Consider the following 13,359-nt stretch of genomic DNA (forward strand, 5'->3'; position numbering starts at 1 on the left):
GAACAACTTTTTACATGCTAATGGCTTTTAAAGTGCTACTGACTTAATGAGATGGGAAAGGAAGGGATTAGTTGGAAATGTTGGTGGGGGAATATATATTGCAGGGGATGGTGGGGAAGAGGAGGAGAGACATACACCAGTCTTCTCTCAATTGATTAAAGTTACTGTAACCAACATGGAATAAAACTGCCAAGATTTTGGACCACAGACCTGCCCTGTCAGCAATTCACCCTCCAAACATTTCAAAGCATGACCACTATCACCATTCCAATCTGACAAAGTATGCAGGAGAGGGGAAGACCACTTAAGAATCACATAACATCCTTTACCTTTAGCTAGCCATAGTAGCACCTCAACTGCAAACATAAGTGATAACTACAACTGCTTAAATGAACTCTACTCCTACCAAAAATATTTCTCATTCTGTTAAAAAAAACCAACAAAAAACAAAACAAACAAACTAGGAAACCTACAGACAAAACCTCCTTATTTAATGAAGAATTAAGGTTACCTGGTGATATCTTGTGCCCTTCCAGAACATCAAATTCAGCAAAACTCAAATCTCTGAAAACCAGGAGATAAAGAGGTAAGGTACATGCCAATGCAACTTTAGCTCTATCCTCTGAGTAATGCCCCAATACAGCAATAACACACATACTCGTCCTCTGCCTTTGCAGATAGTGCAGAACATTCAGGGAATAGCAAATGGGACAGTGTCTTAGCACCTTCTCTTTCCTAAGGCAAAACTTGTGCTTAGGTGAACAGTACAGAACAGGAGCGACTTATACCTGCCCTGTACTCAAACACTCAGCCTACAAAAACACCACCACACTTGATAAATTTCACAATCCTTTTACCAACCCCTTCACCTTTCACTCAGGATTCCACTTAACAGTTTACTTTCACTTAGCCATCATTAAACCTACAGATCACTCTTACAGCCCACCCAGCTGCTGACAATCCCTCTGCCCTGTGGACTGCTACTGACACATCCTAAGAACTCCTGACTGAAATGAGGCATATTGTATCTGTCACAGTACACATGCATCTCTCTCCTCCAGGGGTGGCAGGAAGACATGGGATTGAGAGAAGGGCTCAGACCCACCCCTCCTGAGAGGGGCAGGACTGCTCATATTTCCTTATATCACAATCACAGCTTTGCCAAGCTGCTCCAACTATTTCTTCCACCATTCAATACAACTGCACCTAACACAATGAATCCAGCTGGAGTGCATGTAGATAATTCCCAGTGGCTACCGCCAGCTCCAGGGGGCCTGAGTTAAGGTAGCTTTGCTGTGTACCTCAACTGTGTATTTCCTGGTTTTCAGAGGTTTGAGTCTTGCTGAACTCAACATTCTGGAAAGGTATGAGATACCACCAGACATTGTAAATCTACATTAACCAAGTTTTCTTTCAGTTAATTCTATTCGTTAACATTAAATGAAAGTGTGACTGCAAAGATCATGCTTTGGATGCATAATTAATATAACCTCATTATCAATTAAAATGTTCTAGGATATGCATTGTGTGTATTGTACTATATGAGCCACCTGGAGATAATAAACTGAAAACATGTTTAAACATGTTATATAATTGTATGTGATCATACATATGTTTAGTTTATTTCATACTGGGGATTACAAAGAACCACAATACACAGAACAGACAATACAATTCAAAGGCATTTGCAGGTATGCAATTGAGTCTGACAAGGAGCATGTGACTAATAGCTGAGGGGATGTGGAAGTAAAACTGATCACCCCAAATACTTCCAACTCTTGGACTAGGCATCCAGGAAATGGCTGGTTGCTAGGAGAGCTGATTTTGCATAGGTGCAAGGGCAGACACTAGGGTTTTCACCACTTATTTCCTGATACTTACATCACTTAAAGGTATTGCCATTATTCCCAGTTATATAAACACATATTACATAGGCAAAACAGGGCTTTCTGCACACCTTCTGGATAGCAAACCTATAAAATATTGACTCTACTAGCAAGAAAATGTGGGCTGAAACTGATATTTACAGTTTAATTTTACAACATCAGAATTTCAACAACTTCTCTACTCAGGGAAAATTAATAGTGCTGTATCCCATTGGGAGGTAATAGGAATCTTTAGAATACTTAAATGATTTATTTTCTTTGAATTACATCCCCCAATACACACATTTCTTTATGCATACTTAAAACTAACATTTTAACCAATGCAAAATTGCTATTATTTTTACATTAACAAAAAAGATAGATTATTCATTTAATGTTCATTGCTCATTCAGTGACATATTTAAGTAATCAAGCAATAATTAGCTTTTTCATTGTTCAAGCTATGCACAATCCTCAGTAGATCTTATATGTAGTTTTAAAAAGATATTTAACATGTATTTTTAAGATATGAAGAGTCAAACATGACCTAGAATGTATGAAAAGAGAGGAAACATCTGTCAGAATAATTTACAGTGACAAACACATAAAATAGCATTAATGTTCATTGATTGAGTTTGATCTGATACTGAATTTCAATTAAACAATAAATATATTTGTTCAGTATGCTCACTTTCTGCATGGGGATGACTTGCCCATGACCCAAGCCCTTGGGTCTAATAATGGAATACATGTGGACTTCTGATTATATAATTCCTCAGCATAGTTCTGAGAAGGTAAATTCTTCTGGTTTATCTTTTTCTTGTTTATATTCTTTTATTAAATATTTTATTTTAAAATGTGGACAAATCCTCATCTTATTCACATGACTCATTGGCTTCAATTGAATGTGAGTAAGGTGATCAGGATTTGCATCAAGTCAGTGATTAAGTATTAAATTCCATCTGCCTATGCATAGCACCCAAAATGGAATGGTCTTTGTATTTGCAAGGTTAGTAGCAATCTTGGCACAAAACTATTGTTTCGATGAGATACTGCAGTTTTCTTAAAAGAGCGAGAGGGCAGATACATGAGTGAGGTGTTGCAATAGGAGAATCTGTGGTTGCTTACTTGGAAATTTTCCCTTCTTCAAAGGGACAGGCACACAGATCCTCAGTGTGGGGTTGTCATCTGTCTGTAGCTGTAGGGGGCAGAATCAAAGCTGATTGGATGGCTGATGAGGGACGAGTTCCCAAATTCCGGAAACCCTCTCAGTTTTGAGATGCTTCCAAAACTAGCCCTTCTGGGCTGTGAGACAAAAAATGAATCTCTTGTCCTGCATCAGCACCTTGCAAAAATAATACTCAACGTGAGAAGATGATGAACAAGAAACATTTAACTACTGCTGAGAATTTTAAGCATAAGTTAAACAGATCTCACTTTTTCTGAGAGGGGTACATCTGTGGACCTATGCCTTTGAAGAAAGGAACATTTTCAGGTAAGCAACCACAAATTCTGCCATTCTCTCTCAGGCGTAGGTCCACAGATTCTCAGTGTGGGATTTTCTCAGCAGTGACAAAATTCCAAGGGAGGGCATAGGTGCTGGAGCACCCATGGGGAAAAAATGGTGGGTGCGGGGCACATACCGGGAGCCTCCACATCAGCTCTCACCCCCCCCCCAGTGCCTCCTGCCCACCGGCAGGCCCCACAGATCAGCGCCTCCTCCTCCCTCCCCACATCTCCCACCTGCCACAAACAGCTGTTTTGTGGCATTCAGGGAGGCTGGCAGAGGGAGGAGTGGGGATGTGGCGCTCTCAGAGGAGGAGGCGGAACTGGGCTGGAAGAAGTGGGGAGGGGATGGAGCAGGGGTGGGAAGAGGTGGGGTAGGGGTGGGGTGGGAAGAGGCAGGGTGGGCCTTGAGAGTAGAGGTGGAGTTGGGGGCAGGGACTGGGGCAGAGCTGGGGGTCGAGCATCCTCCGGTAGTTTGAAAAGTTGGTGCCTGTGAGGGAGGGTACTAAATAATGTCACAGAGAAAAAGGATTCCCTTACTCTAAGGCAGGGGTCAGCAACCTTTCAGCAGTGGTGTGCTGAGTCTTCATGTATACACTCTAATTTAAGGCTTTGTGTGCCGGTAATACATTTTAACGTTTTTAGAAGGTCTCTCTATAAGTCTATAATATATAACCAAACTACTGTTATATGTAAAGTAAACAAGGTTTTCAAAATGTTTCAGAAGCTTTATTTAAAATTAAATTAAAATGCAGATCTTATTAGTTTAGTGTGATCCTTGCCCTTGCTTTTCCTTGCTGAGTTTTCCAATGTCTGGTGGCAGGTATTTAGATACTTTAAGCTGCACACAGGCTTTTGAGTTATAAGTTGATAACTGGCTGGCAGGAGGTCAGCGGCTGGAACCCCAGATTGGCAGCTGAGGTGAGTGGAGCTGGTGGCTGGTAGGGTTAAGCAGGGCCGGAAGCCTGGACCCTGTCTGGCAGGGGGTCTGCATTGGAAGCAAGGTGAGTGGGGCTGTGGCGGGGACCCTGACTGGTAAGGGGCCAGCAGCCGGAACCCCAGAGCGGCAGCGGGCTGAGCGGGTCAGCCCACCCAGCTCTGGGGTTTCAGGGGTGGGCTGAGCGTCTCCGCCAGCCCCATTCTGGGGTTTCAGCCGCCGGCTTCTGCCAGCCGGGGTCTCATCCCACTGCCAGCCTGGGGTTCCTTCCCCCAGGCCAGCAGCGGGTGCTGAGTGGGACCGGCGGCGGGATCCTGGCTGGCAAGGGGCCAGCAGTGGGAACCCCAGAGCAGCGGCGGGCTGAGCAGCTAAGCCTGCCCTGCGTGCCATCAAAAATTGGCTTGCATGCCACCTTTGGCACGCGTGCCATAGGTTGCCAACCCCTGTTCTAAGGAATCACTACAGCATGCAGGACCTGTCTGCCAAAGGCTGCACTGGCTGAAGGCTGAGTATCTATCTTGTAAAACTTGGTAAGTGTATCTATGCCCAAGTTGCAGCTTTACAGATTTCATTGCTTTCTCAGCCCATGAGACCGCCATCACTCCTACTGAGTGAAATCTGGTGCCCCACTAGAATAAAGATGGGACCCATTCTTCAAACCGCTTGATCTCTGTGAAAGATGCAGCAGGATGGATCAACTGACAGAGTTCCCAGTTCTGACACTCTTCTTGCCAAAGTGATAGTGATCAAAAAGGTCATTTTTGATAGTCAAATACTGTATGTCCCTTTGGTGGAAAATGGAAGATTTTCTAGATATATTCAAAATTGCAGACAGTGCAAAACCACATACTTTTAAGGTATTAGTCTGCAACCTGATAACAAAACCATCTTGTAAAAACTCTAGAACACAAAACACTTTGGCTACTTAAAGCTAAATATGTCTCTGTCTACGCCAAACTTAGAATTTAGACCAGATCCTTGAGTAAGCTTTGTTGTTGATTTTCTCCTATATGCTAATAGCATTTCAATGAGCCCAGCAGAGTAATCCTTTCATTCTAGAAACTTTCTTTCAAATACCAGGTTTCTAGATTTAACTTGATTAAATCTTTGTGAAGAACTGGACCACTGGATAATAAATCTGGCCCTGGATTGAAGAACAATGATGGCTCCACTGACATGTTCACAAGCAGTGGTGTAATCTTAAACTGCAGCATCTCCCTGCCAGTCTCACCTTCTAACCCTGCCCCCTGCTGCTTTCTAACCCTACCCCTACACTGCAGAGGGAAGGGCACAGTGGTATAGTGGAGCTGGATTGTACTTCCGGTGCATTCTGGCTCTACTACACGACTGTAGAAGGGTTGGGAAACTAAGGCCTCCAGGGACAATAGGAGGTCACAAAGATAATTTCTGCTTCTTCCTTTCTGATTTTCTCTATTACCTGATCATGATGGTGTGACGCTCTGTAGTTTGGCGCAGGGGCAGAAGAGTTGTTGTCAGTGATTAAGAAAACTGTCCCAGTTGTTAGCTGGCAGAGTTTTGCAGGTGAACAAGGGACAGAACCCTTCCTAGGGAGCACAGAGAAATGTGTCTTAGGAGGGAGCCCAGAGGAGGAAACTGGGGAAGGAATAGTGGGGGTACAGGAATGTCTCCTCACTAGTCACTTGGGAGAGGATGCCCAGGACAGAATGGCTGAGTCAGCATTGGTGCATCCAGGCACTCAGCCTGTGACCCAGGTTTTGAGAAGGAACTGTGTAACTGACCTCCTGGAGGGGAGCAGTCACACAGCTGACTTCTCAGGGACAGAGAAAAGGATAGTGGAGGGTACCCCAATCCAGCTCTCAGTTTGTCAGAATGACATTTCTGATGAATTTTTGGAACGTAACTGTCTCTCTTTAAATCAAGATGCAGCTCCAATGCCTGTGATAACAGAGGAGTTGGGACCAGGAAATTGCCAGGTGGTAGTTTGCCAGAATACAGATGACCCAACTGACAGACAGGGGGGTGTTTTCCCCCAGGCTGGTGAGAGACAGGGAGTAATTATGGAAAAGCTGCTGGCAAAAGGTGCATCTGATCAAAGGATAAATACACCTAGCCCAGAGAGCACAAATCACAGCCCTCTAGGGGGCAGGGAAGGACTCAGTGTTGGGAGAGGGAAACACAGGGTAACCCCAAAAGGGAAGCTGGATTTTCTGCATATGTACAGCCCTGGGGTTGGGAGACTGCTCCCCAAAGGGCCAGCCAATGTGCAGGATCCCCCTGGATCCTTATCTTGCCAGACCCTGAGATACCAAAATTCCAGAAACATGATTACATTTAAGAGCCCATGCAGAGGGGAACACTGGAGGGAAAGAAAAGCCAGTGACTGGTTACAGGAGAGAGTCAAAGGACACATGGGTAACGAACAAACTAACTTCAAACTACACTATCTGAACAGAGGGCGTGGTATCATAAAGATACTTGTAAACACCTATCTGTGATAATTTTTTTTGGTAATAATGCTAAGTTTTGGGATAAGAATTTTGTTACTGATATTAAACCTTATGGTAATGCTAGTTTTCAGTTAATACCTGTAAACAGATTTAAAGCTGATCACAGCAGAGAAACCATAACAAACCTGGTTTGCTGTATGTGACTGGGGAAACTGAAGCATGAGGCCTCATGGCCTTGATAGCTTGGTGCCAAGAGAACTATAACACAAACAGCCTTCAAGCTAGTCAGTGACTAACCCTCTTGCTGTAAACTAAGGGGGGAGGTGTGACGCTCTGTACCTCGGGGGAACACCCTGCACCTCCATGTTCATCCTTATGATTGTGTGGTATCCAATGCAAAGTTTGTCATGTCGTATGTCTTTGGAAAGTCCACGATGCACTGAACATTGTTGTTATAGTAATGTTATAGGTTGTAATTTCATGTGTATAGTTATGAGGCTGAAAATGTGTCCTCATGGCTTAAAACAAGCCCAAGCAAAACTCTCCAGGAGCAGGGGGGCAGTTCACACCTCATCAGGGCATGTATGGGACAAACCCAGCTCAGCCTCACAGGAACAAAGGACACTGGCCTAAGCAGCAACAAAGGATCTATTGGACTGTCGAGTGAGTCACCCCCCTTCCCTCGATCACTTTGGGACTACGATGAGGTAATGCTCACCTGACTCTGAAGGTGAGGGGGCAAAGCCAAGAGGGAAGAAAGGACATGATAAAAGGGAGAGAGACATTTGCCATGCTCTCTTTCTCTTCCACCTCCATCTACAGACACCACCACCAAGCAACTGAAGCACTGATCAAAGGGGAGAGCCTGGCTGAAGGGCAACCAGCCAGCCTCTACTCAGAAGCATCTAAGTTTGTAAAGGCACTGAAAGTGTTAAGATCAGCTTAGAATGCGTTTTGCTTTTATTTCATTTGACCAAATCTGACTTCTTGTGCTTTGACTTATAATCACTTAAAATCTATCTTTTGTCATTAATAAATGTGTTTCTTTATTCTAGCTGAAGCAGTGTGTTTGGTTTGAAGCATGTCAAAGACTCCCCTTGGGACAACAAGCCTAGTATATGTCAATTTCTTTGTTATACTGACCAACTCACATAAGCTTGCAGCGTCCAGCGGGCATAACTGGACCCTGCAAGACGGAGGTTCCTAGGGTTGTGTCTGGGACTGGAGTTATTGGCTAGTGTAATTCGGTTGCACAATCCAAGCAGCGGGTGGCCAAAAGTGCTCACTCACGTAGCTGAGAGCAGCTTACATGCTAGAGTCTGTGAGTGAACAGCCCAGGAGTGGAGGTTCTCACAGCAGAGCAGGGTAAGGCTGGCTCCCAGAGTTGAGGATTGGAGTGACCTAGCAGATCACCGGACCAGATAACACCAGGGGAACGTCACAGATGGGTACTGGGGGAAAGCATAAAGTAAGTCCATTTGGCCACTTAAGTGACAGAGCATCTATGCCTAAGGCTCCTGGCTTCCTTTTGTTTGCAAAGTATTGGTGACCCTTCTGGTTTGCCTTGAATGCAAAATGATCCAGGATTGGAACTTCAAAATTTTTGATGATCAACTGGAAGCATTTCTTGTGAAGACTCCATTTCATCTGATCGATTTTCCTTTTGCTCAGCCAGTCAGCCTTCACACTGCTGGTGTCATTGATACACAAGACCCTGACAGACCATATATAGGCCTCCACCCACTGCATCAATGATGCTGCTTCCTTTTGTAGATCCCTGAACACATACTTCTCATAGCTTAAATATGCCATCATAGATGTACTGCCCGTAATTACCAGAATATAACCATTCTGCAGTGCTGAGGTCAGTTGTTTAAGAGCATAGAAAATTTATGGTTTTCTTTTGTTCTGAGGACCATGTCTCTGGATCCACAACTTCTTGGAAAATGCTTCCTATCCTTCCAAACTGGCATCTGTTGTTATGACAGACCTCTCTGGCTCCACCATGGTCATCCCTTCAGGGAATCTCTCTAGACTCATCCACCAATCCAGGAATTTCAACAGAAATGATGGAACATTCACTTTTCAAGATGGAAATATCAGAAAATGGCAGGGAAGGAACAGAAGGAAACTGGAGAGTCCTCATATGTTTTCTTACCCAAGGCACTCTCCCTATGCAGGACATGATCATTCCTAGAACACCTATTGGGCTGTCTGTCAACATCACTGGGCACCTCCTCAGGAGAGTAATTGCTGATCTCATCTTATCCCATCTTTTGGCTGGCAGATATATTGTGTGGGCCTGTGTGTCTCTCAACACTTCAAGATGAAATAGGTGCTGAGGCGGTTGAAGATGACGCTTTCCAAAATTTACTATAAATCCCTGATGTTGCAATGTTTAGTTGCTTGAGTGGACCGCTCCTTTGATAAGGCTCTCACTAGAAAGCCATCCAGGAAAGAACAGACTTGTAATCCTTTCTGTCTGAGAAAATCCATCAGAACAAGGACTTTTGTAAATACTCAAGGTGCGGATGACAGTCCAAAAGGCAGCACTTTGTACTGAAAATGATTGGTCTCATGACTGAATCGCAGAAATTTCCTGCGCACCTGGTGAACTGGTACACAAAGATAGGTCTCCTTCAAATTGATTGACGTAAGGTAATCCACCAGGCAGATTGTTGCCACCATGGGCTTCAAAATCTCTATCCTGAATCTGCCCCCCCCCATGAACTTGTTCAGGTGTTTTAAGCCCAGCACCACGCTATCCTCCTTGGAACTCTTGGGTACCAGAAACAAGACTGAGCAGTAGCCAGAGAACATCTCTGCCTCACGATCTCTCTCTATCATGCCTATTTGAAAAATCTGATCTATGGCCTTTAGCATTTTTCAAATCTTTTGGGGATTTGAGGGTATTCAAGAAGGGCAAAAACAATGATTTGGTATCTTTGAAAATTCTATGATGCATATCCAGGACCCGTCTGTCTAATATGGAGAGAGGCCATTTGTTTTTTAATTTTAATAGTCTCCCACTAGGTCAGAAGTTTACTGCCCATAGTCAGGCACTGTTTCTAGTATTAGAATTTGCATTGTGGGAAGACTGGTCTCTCCCCTTTTCAGGCTTAGACTTTTTCCAGTTGCTTTTGCTGTAATATTGCAGTCCAAACTGTGAGGAGCAGACACAAAAAGCTGGCAGGATCTGAGGTAAAGGCACTTTTCATGCCAAATCCAAGAGCTGCTCCCTAGCGCAGGAAGGAAATTCTTTCTGAGAGGGAGATTCCCTTCTTTACTCCTCTGTGCAAAATTTCGGGCTTCCCCTGGGGCTATGGAAAGGAGACAAAATTGCCCAGTGAGGGAAGGGAGGCAGAGGGATGATGAAATCTGCACTGCAGGAGGACGAGTGCCCAGAATGGTTTCACGAGCCGCTCCTTGGTCTGTGGCAGATTCAGCCGGTCCTGCTTATGGCTTTCCCACGCTAGGCTGTTGCCCTTTGATGTAAGCACTTGTGGCAGCCAAAAGGTTATCTTCATTTTTCTGTCATCCTTCAAGACATTTGCAGCCCAGCTGTCAGACTCCCAAGGGCTGGCCCTAGACCAAAGGGCACCTCGGGCAAGGAGCATCTTCTGCGCTTCCCTCCCTCCATTTATTAAACCTTTGAATATCTCATTTTTAATGTACTTGTAGCCAATTTCATGACTTTGATGCATGATTTGCATGCATGATTTATCTTTGTCATATAAGACGATAAATTTGCATGCTAGGATCTGTAAATCTGTATTTATTCATACCATATATAAGCAAATTAAAAATTTGTTTCCTCTAAGCTTATAGAAACTTTTTAATTTTAAGAATAACTGAAATGTATTAATATCAAGAAACTGAACTGTGTATCCACATTGGATGGACCAGTATTAAATAGTGTTACAGTAGGTGACAGCCTTAGAATGTTAACTCTAGTCCTTTAGTTCAAAAAGTCACTTTTCTCGCCTTTGTCCTCACAGCATCAGAGAGATCCAAGGCTTTCCAAAGGCATTTTCAAATGATAAAATAGCAAGCGATGTCAGTCTCTTGTCAGCCATCATCGATTAAAGATATGTTTTAATGAGCCTGAGCTTAAAAAACTGCACTCACCACTCACGACTGTGACTGGAAGCATGAGCAGAATCCTCAAAGCTATCCATACATTAGGAAAAGTGTCCTTCAGCTCCGCATCATGAATGAATTGGAGAACTTGGCGTGGAGAGTACTTCCCATGTTGCAAAATGTGAAGAGTGTTGTCTAATTCCACATAAAGGTCTTTATCACTGATGCCCAAACATTCTCCATGTGTCAGCATCTGTTGAAGGTTCGTACAATTGTTCAAGATTGTTTTCTTGTCCACTGGGAGCTTACTAGAGTCATACAACCCTCCCCCCCAAGTCTTTTCGTGGTGCTTCATTTATCCAAACTCTTCTTTGATGAGCATTCAAGCAGTATCAACAAGCAAGCAAAAAAACCTCACTCTTGAATTTTTCTTCCAAGCTTTCCATCATCTCATCTATGCCCTCATAACCAAAGTGTCTTTTCTTCCAATGAATATGAGTTTCCTTGAAGACAGGCTCAACTCCTAAGTCTTCTCCCATTTCTTTGGCAGCAATGATGGCATCTTCTAATCTGTTGTCTCTGTAGGCCACAACAAAATCAAGGCAGCTTCTCATCAAAGTCTCATTCTGGTCTCAGCTTTACTCGACTATGCCAGTTCCATCACGGCACTGTAAATCTCAGTCACTTGGTACTTCACTGGCCCTATGCTGCCAATGGGGCTCTCCCAGTGAGTGTCGCTTAGTGGCTTTGCAGTCAGATTTGTAACACTGTCTGTGAGGATTTTCCACTTAATAGTTGATGCTGAAAACTTGTATCCTTTGCAGTACTCCAAAGAGAGATACTGAATCTAAAGATGACATTGCATCTGACACAACCAGGTTGAGGGAATGGAAACCACAAGGGACAAAGAAAGCTCTTGGATTCAGCACAAGGATCCTTGCCTGGATGCCACTGTTTCTTCCCTTCATGTTTGCACTGTTGTTGTAGCCTTGGCCATGGCAGACCTGAAGCTCTATTGTATTCTCATTCAAAACATTCATAAACAATTTTGTTAGGCCCTTTCCAGTAGAGTCGTTCATGTACTGGAAACAGACAAGGTATTCCTTTACGTGGATACACCCATCCTCGTCATCAACAAATCTTAGTGTAAATTACATCTTTTCACTGTGCCTAATGTCAGGAGTGCAGTCCATTATTATGGTATAATACTTCACTTTGCTGAGCTGCGTCAATATGTTATCAAGCACCTTCCTTGCCATAAGGTCAATCAATTCATTTTGAATTGTCTTGCTGCAGTAATGGCCCATAGCTTCTTTACAAACTACTCCATGTAAATATGCACACACAACATCATTGTATTTCCCAAAGAGCTCTAACAAACTGAGAAAGTTACCGTTATGTTCAGTGAACAACTTATCCAACGAGCCCTGGAAAGCCAAATTATTCTTTGCAAGGAAGAAGGTAATTGAGATCAGACAATCAAGCACATTCCTCCAATGCAGAGTTTCTACATTAATAATGTGCTGGTTTTCTGTATTTATTCAGCCTGAGCCTGGACTCGACCTCCATCCATTTGGAGTGGGCCATAAAATGGCCAGGTGACTTTTCATGTTGCTTCAGAGCTTCAGCTAACTTATGCCAGTAATTGTATGCAGAAAGTGCACGCAATGATTTGGCATTCTTGTTAAATATTTTGCAACAAAAACAGAACACTTTGTAAGTTGATTTTGAGTAAACTGGCCAACACTGATACAGTTTCTCACCATTCTTGAGCACTCTTTCGCAAAGTGACTTTGAGAAGTGTCATTTCTGCTAATTTACTGGAAACATGATATCCTGGCTTTTGCCTGGCCCATTCAAAATTGTACGATCAATACTGGCAGACTTTAGGATCACTGGCCATAAAAAGAAGGATCTGATGTATTGATTTGTGGTGTGCAATTTTTCTCACTGCTGTTTCTGCCATCGTGCAATGCTCATTCTTCTTTATCGTTTCAATCCTTTTCATATAAACCAGATTTTTCTTTGTCATTACTCTCCTTTTTGTGTGAACCACATTTTTCTTTATCTTCACTCTCCTCCATTCCTTATCTTTAGGTAACTCTACTAATTCCTTAGTAATAGGACTGCCATCATTTACGCTTCACTTCTCATTTTCTTCTGCATTGGGACGATCGCTACTGCCTAAAGCCTGCGCTATGTTGTTCTGTTTGAGATATTGTCCCATCAAATTTGCCCCTTGCTGCAAACTAGATTGCAATTGAGCTTTTCACTTCCTATACTAAGCTCCTGAAGGCTTCTTCAGGGGCATCTTTTATTTTCTACAGGGGAAAGCAGACAGTATTAGGGACAGCAAAAGTTTATGTTCCACAATCTTAGAAAGTCATCAAACATTACATGTTAAGCATGGCAAAAGAAATAACAGTATTTATTTTATATTGTTGAGTAGATAGGGGTTTGATAGATATCTCTGGCGTCTCATTAAATATGTACTTTATTAGTCACTACTTACACTCTTAAAAAACATGTCTTAAAATCAGGG

General features: G+C 43.2%; 1 protein-coding gene and 1 long non-coding RNA gene across 16 annotated transcripts in view; one reads left to right on the top strand and one right to left on the bottom strand.

The window, feature by feature from the left end:
- The window catches only part of LOC120398031, a 32,647-nt gene that overhangs the window by 15,754 nt on the left and 3,534 nt on the right, over positions 1-13,359 (top strand). The window lies entirely within an intron of this gene.
- PPP1R42 (protein phosphatase 1 regulatory subunit 42) overlaps positions 1-13,359 on the bottom strand; it is a 54,000-nt gene that overhangs the window by 5,088 nt on the left and 35,553 nt on the right. For 4 of the 15 annotated variants that reach the window (XM_039524942.1, XM_039524952.1, XM_039524947.1 and 1 more), the window contains one exon: positions 512-564. The exons of 7 other annotated variants lie outside the window; for them this stretch is intronic. In XM_039524942.1, coding sequence (XP_039380876.1) covers positions 547-564 — 18 coding nt within the window. In that variant the 3' untranslated portion in view covers positions 512-546. Of the gene's footprint in view, positions 1-511; positions 565-2,358; positions 2,413-2,485; positions 3,211-13,359 lie in introns of those variants that run through there. 4 more of the 15 variants (XM_039524951.1, XM_039524940.1, XM_039524939.1 and 1 more) reach the window with 4 other exon arrangements.

The sequence above is a fragment of the Mauremys reevesii genome, linkage group 2 (assembly GCF_016161935.1).
Source record: "Mauremys reevesii isolate NIE-2019 linkage group 2, ASM1616193v1, whole genome shotgun sequence".
Classification (NCBI taxonomy): Eukaryota; Metazoa; Chordata; order Testudines; family Geoemydidae; genus Mauremys; species Mauremys reevesii.